Source organism: Rhipicephalus microplus, chromosome 1 (assembly GCF_043290135.1).
Source record: "Rhipicephalus microplus isolate Deutch F79 chromosome 1, USDA_Rmic, whole genome shotgun sequence".
In the NCBI taxonomy this organism is placed as follows: domain Eukaryota; kingdom Metazoa; phylum Arthropoda; class Arachnida; order Ixodida; family Ixodidae; genus Rhipicephalus; species Rhipicephalus microplus.
The window spans coordinates 58,002,321-58,014,835 of NC_134700.1; the positions used below are offsets into that span (position 1 = coordinate 58,002,321).

At 46.0% G+C, this 12,515-nt stretch overlaps 1 protein-coding gene across 1 annotated transcript in view; it reads left to right on the forward strand.

The window, feature by feature from the left end:
* The first annotated feature begins 409 nt into the window (after positions 1-409).
* LOC119178013 (lipase 3-like) overlaps positions 410-12,515 on the forward strand; it is a 144,698-nt gene continuing 132,592 nt past the window's right edge. Inside the window, exons 1-2 of the mRNA XM_075866117.1 lie at positions 410-638; positions 8,160-8,274. Coding sequence (XP_075722232.1) covers positions 410-638; positions 8,160-8,274 — 344 coding nt within the window. The remainder of the gene's footprint in view (positions 639-8,159; positions 8,275-12,515) is intronic.

Sequence of the window (12,515 nt, forward strand, 5' to 3'; positions counted from 1 at the left end):
TTAATTTGTAGAGACACTTGAGTCGGTGTGCCGAGCGCATGCGTCTTAACACCACCGACGAAGGGCAATCATGACGTCTGCCTGATAGAGTATTCTAGCCAGGAAGTGGCTCGCTGACCCACGCACCCCCTCCCGAAACCATTATCACCAAGACACAAAGAGCACTAGAGAGAGAGAGAGAGAAGAAAATTACGAAAGCTAGGGACGTTAACTATGTGCACATTGCTACCGCACGCTAGGGGAGGGGGATGAGAAAATAAGGGAGCACAAATTGATGACTTGCCTGTCCTGCTGCTAATCAAATCCTAATGGTACCCCATGCACCCCTCCCGAACCACCTGCCCAAAAGTATGTCCGTCTACACCCGTGGCCTCGTAGGGATGCACGCCATCGTTGGATGCTGTACGAAATGCAGGAGACGCTGGTTCGCAGCAAGGGCTACCCGTTGGAGACACACGAGGTTGCCACGCAAGACGGCTACCTTCTGCAGATGCACCGGATTCTCCACGGTAGGGATGGACACTGCGGTGCTAACGAGACAGGCATGGCGTGCTGCGAGCGTGGACCGGTGTTCGTCATGACAGGCCTTTTGGCGGACTCAGCCTCCTTGGTGCTCGACTTCCCCAAGCAGTCCCTTGGTTAGTTGCCACATCTATCTATATTATTAGGTCTTCTGTCTCCCCCAATTTATTTACAGCGTATCTCGCATTTATTGTATGCTAACCGTCTTTTTAAACAGCTTGTTCCTGTATTTGCTTTGTTCGCTCTCATTTATGATGCGCTTGCTTTATCAGTTCAAGCTATCTTTTTAGTTCTTCACTTCGCATTGTTTCCAATATCATGTGTATGACGTTTATTCTATATATGTCTCAGCCCTCTGACTTTTCCATTCTTCCAGGGCATTTTTTAATAAATTATCAGTATAATCCTAATCTTTACTTGCTTTCGAAGACGCTCTTCTGACTCACGTTACTAGAAGTGACGTCACTTATGACGTAGTGGCGTTTTGCAAACACACTCGGCTAGTTCTAGCTCTTTTATTGGGGATATAAAATAAATGTCGGAATCGCCGGAAATGCCTGTTATGTATTGTTAGAATGGTAAGGGGCTTTGTGTGTTCAGTGACTGCGGGCGCAAACTCAATGATCAATCTTTACTTCTTAGAGTGTATACGTAACATATATCAGATATCACGCATATGAGTTACAATGAAAAGTACAAGATTATCAGAAATACTTGACAATGTTCAGTTATAGCTGAAGAAAAGTAAAAAAAGAATTAGTCCCCACATTTTAAATATGGTGAACGGCAGGTAAGTAGTGCATTTAGTCCGTTGGTTGGTTCCTCAACAGCTGGGTGGAACCCACTCGGGGCAATAGACCATGAATTGGACGGTGCCTTTCTTTCGAAACTAATTCATTTTTTGAAGGAACAGGTTGAATTTATTCGGCACAACAGGTAATACTTAACATTATAAGATTTCAAAACAAAAATTAGCTTTAGAAATAACGTACAACACACAAACAAGAACATCTGTACCTGATACAACTGAATTTAGAATACTTACAATTCATTCTTTTAAACTCTCACAAAAATTTTGTAACAGAGTTGAAAACGCTCCTGTGGCTAAAACCAAATGTGATTGGGCCGAATGAAAGAATCACTGGAAGTGACAAGTTTAGGCACAACTTTCGGAGGGGTTCGTTTGGTAGTTTTCTCCTTTGAATTGTATATCTTCGGCATGTCAAGAACTGCTCAAGAAATTTATTCGGATTACAGTGAAGGTATAAAGGCGCCTGTGCCAGACCTAACCTCAGAAAGTAAAAGTTCAGTGAAGGAACTCGACAATGCAGCATTTCAATTACTATTTCCTCCTTTCTAGATAAACACCACCTACTCTTCCAAGAAAACTTCAAGTATAAAAATTGTGATGAAAACATAGGAGAGCTTTCGAGGAAATTGGCCATCGTACGCTTTTCAAAACACGCTGCTGTGATATACTCCGACGTAGGCAAAACAGGAGCATCATAGGAAGATATTGCTTGTGTATCTGCATGCCCATTGAGAGCTAAGTCTCTACAGCCGTGTATCCAAAGTAGTTCAACGAGTCACCATTTTCTATAGGAATGAGCGAGTAGAATGTCTCTAAGGTACGTGAAATATTAAGTGCGCCTACGGCAGCACAGACAGAGAGGCAACCTCCTATAACAACCGCCGTTGATATAGCATGGGGTGATTCGGCCAACGCTAGGACTCTTGATAGTAGCTCAGCTTGGTTAATATGTGTATAGTGGGGCATCCCAATCGAGAAAGCCCAATCTTGAGAGGATGATACAATTCCCACGCCTGTTCACAAACAGAAGCAACAGTCGCTATCATAATGGTTGTTTCTAGATCGACCAAATGAGCTTCCAAAATGTCATTTATATATGGATATGGTAAACGTTCAGTGCTTTTCAAATATATACTCTAAAATTCAATGCTATTTGTATCTTCGGAATTGAGTAAAAGTACTTCCCAAAAGAGAACTTTTAACGAGTCCGAAAATGTCTGTGCAAAAAAAAAATCGCAGCATAATCTTAGACTGAGTGATGATGAGTGGTGCGCAGCGTCCATCTGTCCATCCGTCTTTGCAGACGGTGGGCGGGTAACACCGACTAGATGCGAGCCAAGGAAGCCGAGCACAATTAAACGTCTTCAGCGCACCCGCCGCTCTGCTACGTCCGTGCCCCATTAAAATAAGAGAAGCCTCGACCCTAATAACCGGGATGCACCACAATATAGACCATTTGTGGTTGAAAATTGAGGCCTGCTTGTTAATTAGCACATATTGTGACCTCCTCTGAGGTGATGCATAAATTTTTAGGACCCTTCTTACGGTTAAAATATAAATTTTTTTGGTTAGAAAGAACAGGAAACGATTCTTCATATAAAATATTGTTCGGAGCATATTTAGGTCGCTGCAGGCACAATCGTAATGATTAACCTTCAAACAGAACCACTGGTCGAACTTTATAGGCCGGTGCGCCATAAAACAAAATGGCGCTGAGCTCTAACATCTCTCGAGAATAGATGCAATAAATCATGACAAGCACGTTTCTAGCAAACCACATGGTTATTGCTAAGTGTACGCAGCATCCCTACTGCACGTGCTCTCTTAGCAGCATTGTTTTTTATGGGGACTCCGGGTATGTATTTTTGGTGTCAGTTACATATAAACACCTAAATGACTCAACCTGAGGTATTACATCTTGTCAGTACATTAACGAAATTTGCACAGATTATTATTGTGCAAAAACTACGATTGCGCGTTTGCTAATAATGAGTGTGCGGTAACCTACTCAATGACATGCCTGAAGCTTTCAAGTGCACATGTGCGCTATCTTCAAGTGCGCAATCCTTCGCTCCCTTCCCTCTCCCCTTTACTTTCCTATGTATTCACGAGTGTAAGTAAAACTAGCGGCTTTTCTGTTGACATGATCTGACCGTCTCGTTTACTGCTGAAGCAGCTGTGCCACCGCCCACGTAACAGTGGAGACGAGAATACCCACTTATCCACCTAAGCAGGGTGCCTGCCACGAAACCGAGACGAAGACACCCATCAGCCCACGTGCAACCGTGGCCCTGAAGCTTCCGGACCTTGCAGAGGATACAGATGAGTGGAAAGTGTGTCTTGTTAAGATTGATGCCTACTCCGAAGCAAATGAGGTGACTGACGACGCGAAGAAAAGGGCCTTGTTGGTGGCAGCGTTAGAATTGAGGACCATTGAAATTCTGTGCGGGAGGAATCTCACCCCGAAATCCGAGCTCGCTGAGCTATCAAGAAGTTGTGGCAAGCTAGACCGAGCATTATGATTCATCACCGAACGAGATGTAAGAAAGTTTGAAGTTCTTTCACAGAAACCAACAAGAAGGACAGTGCGTGCAGGCGTTTATCGTCGAGACTCGCAAGCTACCTCATAACTGCAACTTCTCTTCATTGTTAGAGCGAACGCTGAGTGATCGCATCGTTTGTGGAGTGTGGTGGAAAACCCTGCAGAAACAACTACCAGCAAAAAAAGACTTGACGCTGGCAGGAGCACAAGCATTAGCCCTAGCAACCGGAAATGCGAAGTTAGGGTCTCAACAGAAGAACAGGCAAGGTCACACCATCGGGTTGTTCAGCGTGAAGCATAACGGGCAAAATGAAATCAGCCGAAGAGAACCGAACAGCTTATCATAGCACTGCAGCTGCTGTGGCAAACATAGTTATCATGCCACGGAATACGCATTGCGATGGCGCAGGTGCTACACACGTGACCATCAAGGTCACTTGGCACGAGTATGCATACAGACGGTCCCCACCAACAGAGCCTTCGCAATAACAGTTCAGCAGAAAGTGAAGGTAACGAGTGTAATGCACTACAAACATTGTCAGTGAATAGTAAGGGGAGCCTGGTTCCGCCCCTACACAAATGGGTTACATGGAACGGAGTGCCACCGAATATCATAATCGACACAGGCTCACCTGTCTCCGTGTTGTCCAAAGTGATATACGGAAACTGTCTTCATAAGCGGCCACCGCTTCCTAAAGCAGCAATAAGTCTGTCATGCTATCTTGGAAAGATGCCAGTGCAGGCTGTTGTCAAAATGCAAGCTTCATACAAGTATGCAACAGTTGACCGCGATCTCGTTGCGTTAGACTGCGGAGGTCCTAGTCTTTGTGGCCGTGACATGTTGCAGATGCTCGAGACCCGAGGGGCACAGCTTTAGCACATCTCGTCCCTCTCATCTGACAGGAAGCTGGAATGTCCAGCAGCTGAAGCCTTGATGCAACAGTACAGAGACCTTTTTGTGGAGAGCCTGGGAGCCATGAAGGTACCACCAGTAAGGCTTCGTGTAAAAGACGGAACAACCAGAAAATTCTGTAAGCAAGAAAACTTCCTTTTGCTTTGCTTGACAAAGTGTCCACCGAGCTAGAGTGACCCGTTGGCGAAGGCATCATTACGCCAGCTTTCTATTTGAATGCGCAACCCCCGTGGTACCCGTGCTGAAACGTGACGGACAAGTCCACATCTGTGGTGATTTCAAAGTTACTTTACTCCAGTATGTGAAATGGAGGGATATCTTCTGCCCGTAGTGGGCGACATTATCGCTACGCTTCGCGGAGGGCAGCAGTTCAGCATTTTAGATCTACGCGACGCTTACAACCAAATTCTTTTAGACGAAGATTCACGCAAGATAGCGGTTATAAGCACTCACAGGGGCCTCTTTTGTGTAATAGGCTACCGTTTGGGATAGCCTTAGCTTCTGAGACTTTTCGAAGAACCATCGAGGAAATTCTGCGAGGCCTTCCAGTGGTTCAAGCGTACCTAGATGACGTCCTGATTGATTGATATGGAGGGTTTAGCGTCCCAAAACCACTACAATATTATGAGAGATGCCTTTGTGGAAGACTCGGGCAATGTTGACCACCTGGTGTTCTTTAACGTGCATCCAAATCTGAGCACACGGGCCTACAACATTTTCGCCTCCAGCGAAATTGCAGCCGCCGCAGCTGGGATTCAATCCCGCCACCTGTGGGCTAGCAGCCGAGTACCTTAGCGACTAGACCACCACGGTGAGGCTAGGTGACGTCCTGATAGCAGATGTGAACGATATGTCTACTGCGAACCTTGAAGCAGTCTTGCAGTGTTTCAGAAAAAACGGCATCAAGCTCCGCTCGGACAAGTGCCGAATAGGGGAGCAGTCAGTTGTGTATCTAGGACACATCATTGACGCGGCTGGGTTGCATTCCTCAGAGAATAGCATCAAAGCAATTAGGCTGGCACAGACTCCTCGCAATGGCACGGAACTGCATTTTAGGCATCTCTTCTTTGTACAACAAATCTTTGAATAATCTTTTCACGTTCCTGAGCCCTCTATATGATCTGCTAGAAAAGAAATCGAAATGATCTTGGGAGAAGCGCGAAAACGATGCCTTCCGAAAAACACAAGCTGTTGTGTGTTCCGAGCCAGTGCTAACGCAATTAGATCCCGCACAAGAGCTATTTCTGCAGTGCGATGCGTCACCTTATGGTGTGGAAGTGGCCTTATTTCACCGAACGGAAAGACTGTATCAACCACCTGGCTTTAGGTATAGGACCCTGACTACTGCATAAAAATAGTGATCGAACGTGAGGCTTTGGCCCTGGTTTATGGCGTCACGCGATTCCGAGATTATCTTCTGGGCAGACAGTTCACGCTTATCACCGACAATCAACGAATGCTGGGTCTCTTAGGCGCCGATCTTTATACGCCTGCTATGGCTGCCGCTAGTATTCTGCGTTGGGCCATCATACTTGGGGCCTATCGATATCGACTGCAACATCGATCTGGTAAACATATGTGCAATGTCGATGTTCTGAGCCGTCTACCACAACCGTTACAGGAAGACAAAAGCAGGATGAGGGTTCTGGCTCTGATTGAGTGAGATCAGCCAGCCTTGCCATTGAAGGATCTTCAGGTAATCTTCGTTGCGGATGAGGTACTGTTCCAGGTTCACAAGTACACACTTGAAGGTTGGCCACATAAGCTTGAGTTGGAAGCTAGAGCAATCGCCGAGTTTCACAAAAAGAAGAATGAGCTCTCCGTTTGAATAACGTGACCTCAGCTTTCAAGTATGCATGTGCGCAATTTTCAAGTGCGCAATCTTTCACCCCCATCTCTCTTTCTTTTATTTTGCTATATGTTCACAAGTGTGAATGAAACTGGCAGCTTTTCTTTTGGCATGATCCGACTGTTTCGTTTACTGCTGGAGCGGCATTGCCACCGCCCACGTAACAAAGTGATAAGTTAAAGATTCCCTAAAACACTTTTTATGTAACCATGAAGTGGATTCACTTGAAGAGCCGATTGCCTCACGAATTGAACACCTCCAAAATTTAAGAATCAGTCCAGTACGAGCGGAGTTAAAAGATTGCTTTTCTCTTTCCTCGTCCCAACAAAAGTGCTGGAAGCTAAGTAGGGTAGGTTGCGATGAGAAAAGAAAACACGTTACGTGCCTCATGATGTTGAGCACTTTTAGGGGCAAAGCTCCTTAAGGCGTAGGTCTTGGGTTTCCTCTACGTACTAGCCACTTTTCGTTTCAGTCCTTGAAATGTCCGCTGGATTGCGGTACGTGTATTGAATATACTATGGAAAGATTTAAGATGGCGGTACTTGGAGTGTTCATTAGATGTGTGGATCGACGGACGGACGGACAGACAGACGTACACACGGACAGACGGACAGACATACGTACAGGCAGACGGACGTATAGACATACATAGCGACAGACAGATGGACGGACAGACAGGTAAACAGACACGCCGAAAGACAGACAGACGAACTACGGACAGACGGACGGACGTGGCCAGCGGGTGATTTACAGTTTCCTGAATAAACCAATCGAAGCTACGCCCCACTCATTATCATTCACTCCGTGGATATGCTGCAATATTTTTTATTCGAATACGTGGGTTTTCCAGGGTGATTCTGCCGCACATCTCACGGTAAGGACAATCGTACGTCTTCGCTTGCCTTGGGCTTTCACCGGAACAATTCTGTTGCAGTTACCAGGCGCAAAAAGGTCACTGAAGTCGTTGCACTCTCCGTTTGGTGGCAAGTTTGGCGCGATTTTCAAACTCAGCAAAGTCACAACTGAGACGCTTGTTGACGTTCATGTGTACGTGTCAGTACGTTTCCTGCGTCATTTGTGCGTGCCAGACTACGGGCAGTAAAATTATCTATCACTTAAAAAAGCAGAGATTAAGGCCGCACGGTATTGAGGCAGTCTTAAGCCCTGAAGCGAATATAGCAGTTTCACATGCTGCACGCTGTCATTAGCTTTCGTGATATTCAAGGTTAATACGGCGAAAAAAATGTTTCTTATATCGAGCAATATGAATTCTATTTTTGAGATGCATGGCCGCACAACAAACGAAGCAACCACGTCTGTATCAGAATCGACATGGCCTCAGTGTCAATTTTTTTGGACAACAAGCGATGTACATGACCTATAAAATTATTTGGACAAGTTATACTATACTTATTAAAAGTGTGATGAGCCTGGTTAAGCAAGCAAGCCTTTTTTTTAAATTGAGAACATGACCTTCTTTTTTACATATGTAATTTGTTCTCTTTTCAATGCGATATTTCAGGATACGTACTGGCTGACAATGGATACGACGTGTGGCTCGGAAACGTCCGTGGGACCACCTATGGAAAGAAGCATAAGGAGTTGGAAGTCAAATCTAAAAAGTTCTGGAATTTTTCGTGAGGACCAGTATTTCTTTTCTTGAGTGTCAGTCTCTAAATCAAGCTGTCGATAGATGAAATAGAGAGGTAGAATTCACTAAAAGGCACAGAGGCCGGTCTCTGCTGGTGCAGTCAATTCTACACAGGACATAAGGAATGATGATAGGGACAGGAATATGTGATGCGTATGTGCGACCAAACAGTGTCGAAAACTGCTGCAAGGGCTATTTTAGACTTTATCAAAACGCAAGACAAGCTAGAAAGCTGTACGGTAGTACATATACGGAATAATTTCATTTTTACTCCTGAAAAACTGAACTAGCTCGCAATGGGATTCTTCCACGATGAACGGACAGGCTAAGCCTGATCGCCGCGTTGGGGCCTCTCTCCTAGAGCTGGTCCTCCTTGTTGGGGTTCCTAATGGCGAAGCACCACTTGGCCGGGTTGGCATGATCACTGCCGAGTATCAAGGGGCATTGTCAGAGCCTATTTTCCAAGTTAGCTGCGTCCCCACAATGGGGGCACGAGCTGGCAGTGCAGGGAGAAAGAGAGACAGATGCAGATGAAAGGAAAGGCAGGAAAGTTAACCAAATGCACTTCCGGTTTGCCACCCTGCACTGAGATAAGAGAATGAAGAGAATAAAAGAGGTAGGAGAGAGCAAATCGACAAAACCACGAGCACACTTGGGGGAGCACACACAGTCTATAAGCGGCCACTCAGGTTTGTTGTGCTGAAATACTGTAATAACGCTTTGGTCGGTTTCTGCGGTATTGAGGCACATGCCCAAGGTGCCTGAGTCTTCTGCACAAATAATGGTCTTTACTTCAGTTGGTTCAAAACCATCCGAAGCTGACATCGCTGGGTTTCGTAGCAAGCGCACCTGCCCAGAACGTGTTGGATGGTCTCTTGAGCTCCGCAGGAGTCGCATGTAGAGGTGTCTACCATACCGATGTGAAATAAGTATGTCTTTGTGAATGCAACACCCAACCAAAGGCGGCATGACAGTGTCCCATGCGAGCGGGAAAGTTGCGATCGTAGCTGCAGCGTGAGTGAAGAATCCATTTACATAAACGATACCTTTCGAAGTTTGTAGACGACCAGAACGTGCGTGTAATATCTCGAGCCATCAAGTAAAGCTGTCTTGCTGCGTCAGTTCTTGATAGAGGAATTGGGACCACACGTGATACTTCATGAGCGGAGTGGGCTGCATCATCAGCTAATAAGAGCTAGTAGTGTAAGTACGAGGTCAAAGTATTATAGTGAAGGAGAGGGGTAGGCTCTCCGCTTCAGGTTAACGCTGTCTATGTGTTCAAGGTACTGGTGACTAATAATAAAACGATAGCTTGAAATAGTTAGCGTCACCAAAGTGTCGGTGTCGGCATCATTAGTTGTGAACCGACGTGTTTCCCGGGGAAGAAAGAGAAATGAATCAAAATAAGAATTGCATTATCTTTTTAACAAAAATAACTATGCCGATTTCTTTAGGAGTACATTGGAGTCAAAATGCTTAAGTAGCGCCCCATTCCACCCCTTTTTGTATTGAAAGTTTGCGATGACATCTTTCTGTTTTGGTGCCTTGGAGAAGAGAAGCTTATAAATTTCATAGGTGATTTCGACAATGCTCACGAGAATATTTCATTAATCAATTGATATTCTGCGTTTACCATAGACTTCCTCAACTCGTCATAAATATCTTTGGATGATAAGCTTGTGACCTCCATTAACAAGAAACCGACTGGCAGACACCAATACCTCCACTTTGGCAGCAGCCACGTTAAGCACTGTTAACTTGGCATACCATAAAGTCAATGTCTTCAGTTTAGGCGTACATGTTCTGAACAGGCTGATTTCACCTCTGTCAACAACTAAGCAAGGTCCTAACTCGGAAAACAATACCCGCAGTTTGTCATAAATGTCGCTGATAAAAAAATATGACAATCAGGATTACCGCCATTTGATAAAAGACGCAAAGTTCAATTCCGCAAATTTTACTCCCAATCCTGTTCTAACATATTCAAGTTCTCCCCCAACTAATCCGCATCCCCAAAAGGCACCACAACATTTTTCTTGAGAGCGACAAAAGTCAGTGTGTCTTCACGAAGCCTCCACGCGTCGTCTACAGACCTGCAAGGAACCTAAAAAAATATTGTAACGCCCTCTCAAGTTAGCGCTCCAGAATACACAGCAGCCGCCCCTGCAACAAACTTAGGTGAATAATCAGTCAAATGTTAAACAAGGTATCCATCTTCACAAGTACCGCATCATCAATTTCTCATCAAATAAAATGCAAATTCAATTGTGACAGCGTAAGCGTCATCTACCTTCTCGAATGCGCCTTTTTTTGACGCCCAGTACGTTGGTCTAACTGAGACTGTGTTAGAGATCACAATCGGCAACCACAGAGCACACGTAAGTTCCTACCCCACCTTTCTCTCTTTACACATTTTAATGAATTTGGCCACTCTTTTCACACATTTTACGTGGTAGTACTTCAATCCAGTTCCATTACATGACCGGGAGGCTTGATAATCGTTTCTTATCCACAAGTTATTAAACTGCAAATGCCGGCTATCGTGCTTGGCCTACGGCGAACCTGAAAATACTGATTTCGCCGGCACCTACACGATGAAGCCTCTCTCCACCCCAAAACTCTTCATTGTTGAATTTTCCTTCATTTCAATAGCGTTGCATTGCGAATTGATGCGGTTTGCTGATTTCCCTATGCACACAATAATAGAAGATGTAACCATGAGACATCGGTTGTTATTTTGAATGGGTATATATATATATATATATATATATATATATATATATATATATATATTGTGAGCGCTGACTATGTACTTCATCTTCATCTGTATGACCAAAGCATTGTAGTGATGATCATCGTATGTCACGCGGGCTGGCTCTCTGGCTCGTGCGTCTGGATTAAAAAAAGATAACCTGGTTGCTGCCGTACCGGACGTGGTCTCATAAGTGGTGGAGCGTGCTTCGGTTCCCACGTCCTCCTGCTCTACCCGTCACCCCTGGAGCTCCGACGTGGTCGATGTTTGAGCCCTCAAGCAACAGCGATGGCAGAACCCAACGCGTCCGCTGCAGCAACCGCTCCTTCTCATCCACTTAGGCTTCACTACACCGTGAGTACCTCTCATCGAAACCCTCCGGTATTTTCCGGCCTTCTCAACGAAGACGTCGAAGATTGGCTGGACAGTTATTATCGAACCAGCGTTTGTAATTATTGGGACGAGGTGCGCAAACTGCGCTACATTCCTTTTTACCTCGATGGCGTCGCTAAAACCTCGTATTACAGCCACGAGAGCGACTTCTCCAATTGGTCGGCCTTCACGGGGCATCTCCGTCAGGTATTTGGCACTTCTGCAGGATGTTCTGTAGTAGCGAAACAGAAGCTCGCAACCCGCATCCAGGGGGACGACGAATCGTATACGTCCTACATTGAAGATATTCTGGCTCTCTGTCGCCGAGCACAAAAATGACGGAGGCCGATCGCATCCGACATCTACTGAAAGGTATCAACTCAGTGGCCTTCAATGCTCTCGTGATCCAGAATCCGACTACCGTCCAGGACGTCATCACTACATGCCAACGCCTCGACGCGCTTCACTCCATGCGCCCTCCACACGCCTCCTGCGATGCTCGCTTTACCAAAGAGCATGAATTGCGGGCCCTTATCCGCACAATTGTCAGAGAAGAACTTCACGGCCTTATTCCAGGCAACTCTACCGTTGCGTCTGTCCACAAACCTCTTTCCGACCTGCGAGAGATAATCAAGGACGAACTGGCATCAATGACAAGCGCTGCACATGCCCCGTCTCTTTGTGCGCTTCCCAGTGCCTTCGTACGCAGAAGTTGCATCGTGGGCCCCTGCACCAGTTCCAACCGTGCCTGCGGACGTCCGATGCGACCATGTGGCTGCGATGACAACGCAAGCGCCAAAGCCACGCCAACATTCTACATGGCGCCCTCCGCGCCCCATCTGCTTTTACTGTGGCATAAGGGGTCATATATCCCGTTTCTGCCGCCGCCGTCAGCAGGATGAACGACGTGGTTACTCAGCTTGCCAGAGAGACTTTGCCCCGAGACCCGATGAATACAATCGCGCACCATATCCATTAACCTCCCGTCAGTCGCCCTCCCCTCCACGGTCTCATGCTGGGCCTCATCCTTGTCGTTCATCTCGCCGCCGTTCTCCGTCACCGTTTCGGCGTACGTCATCACCCCTGCGTCCCGCTCCGATCTC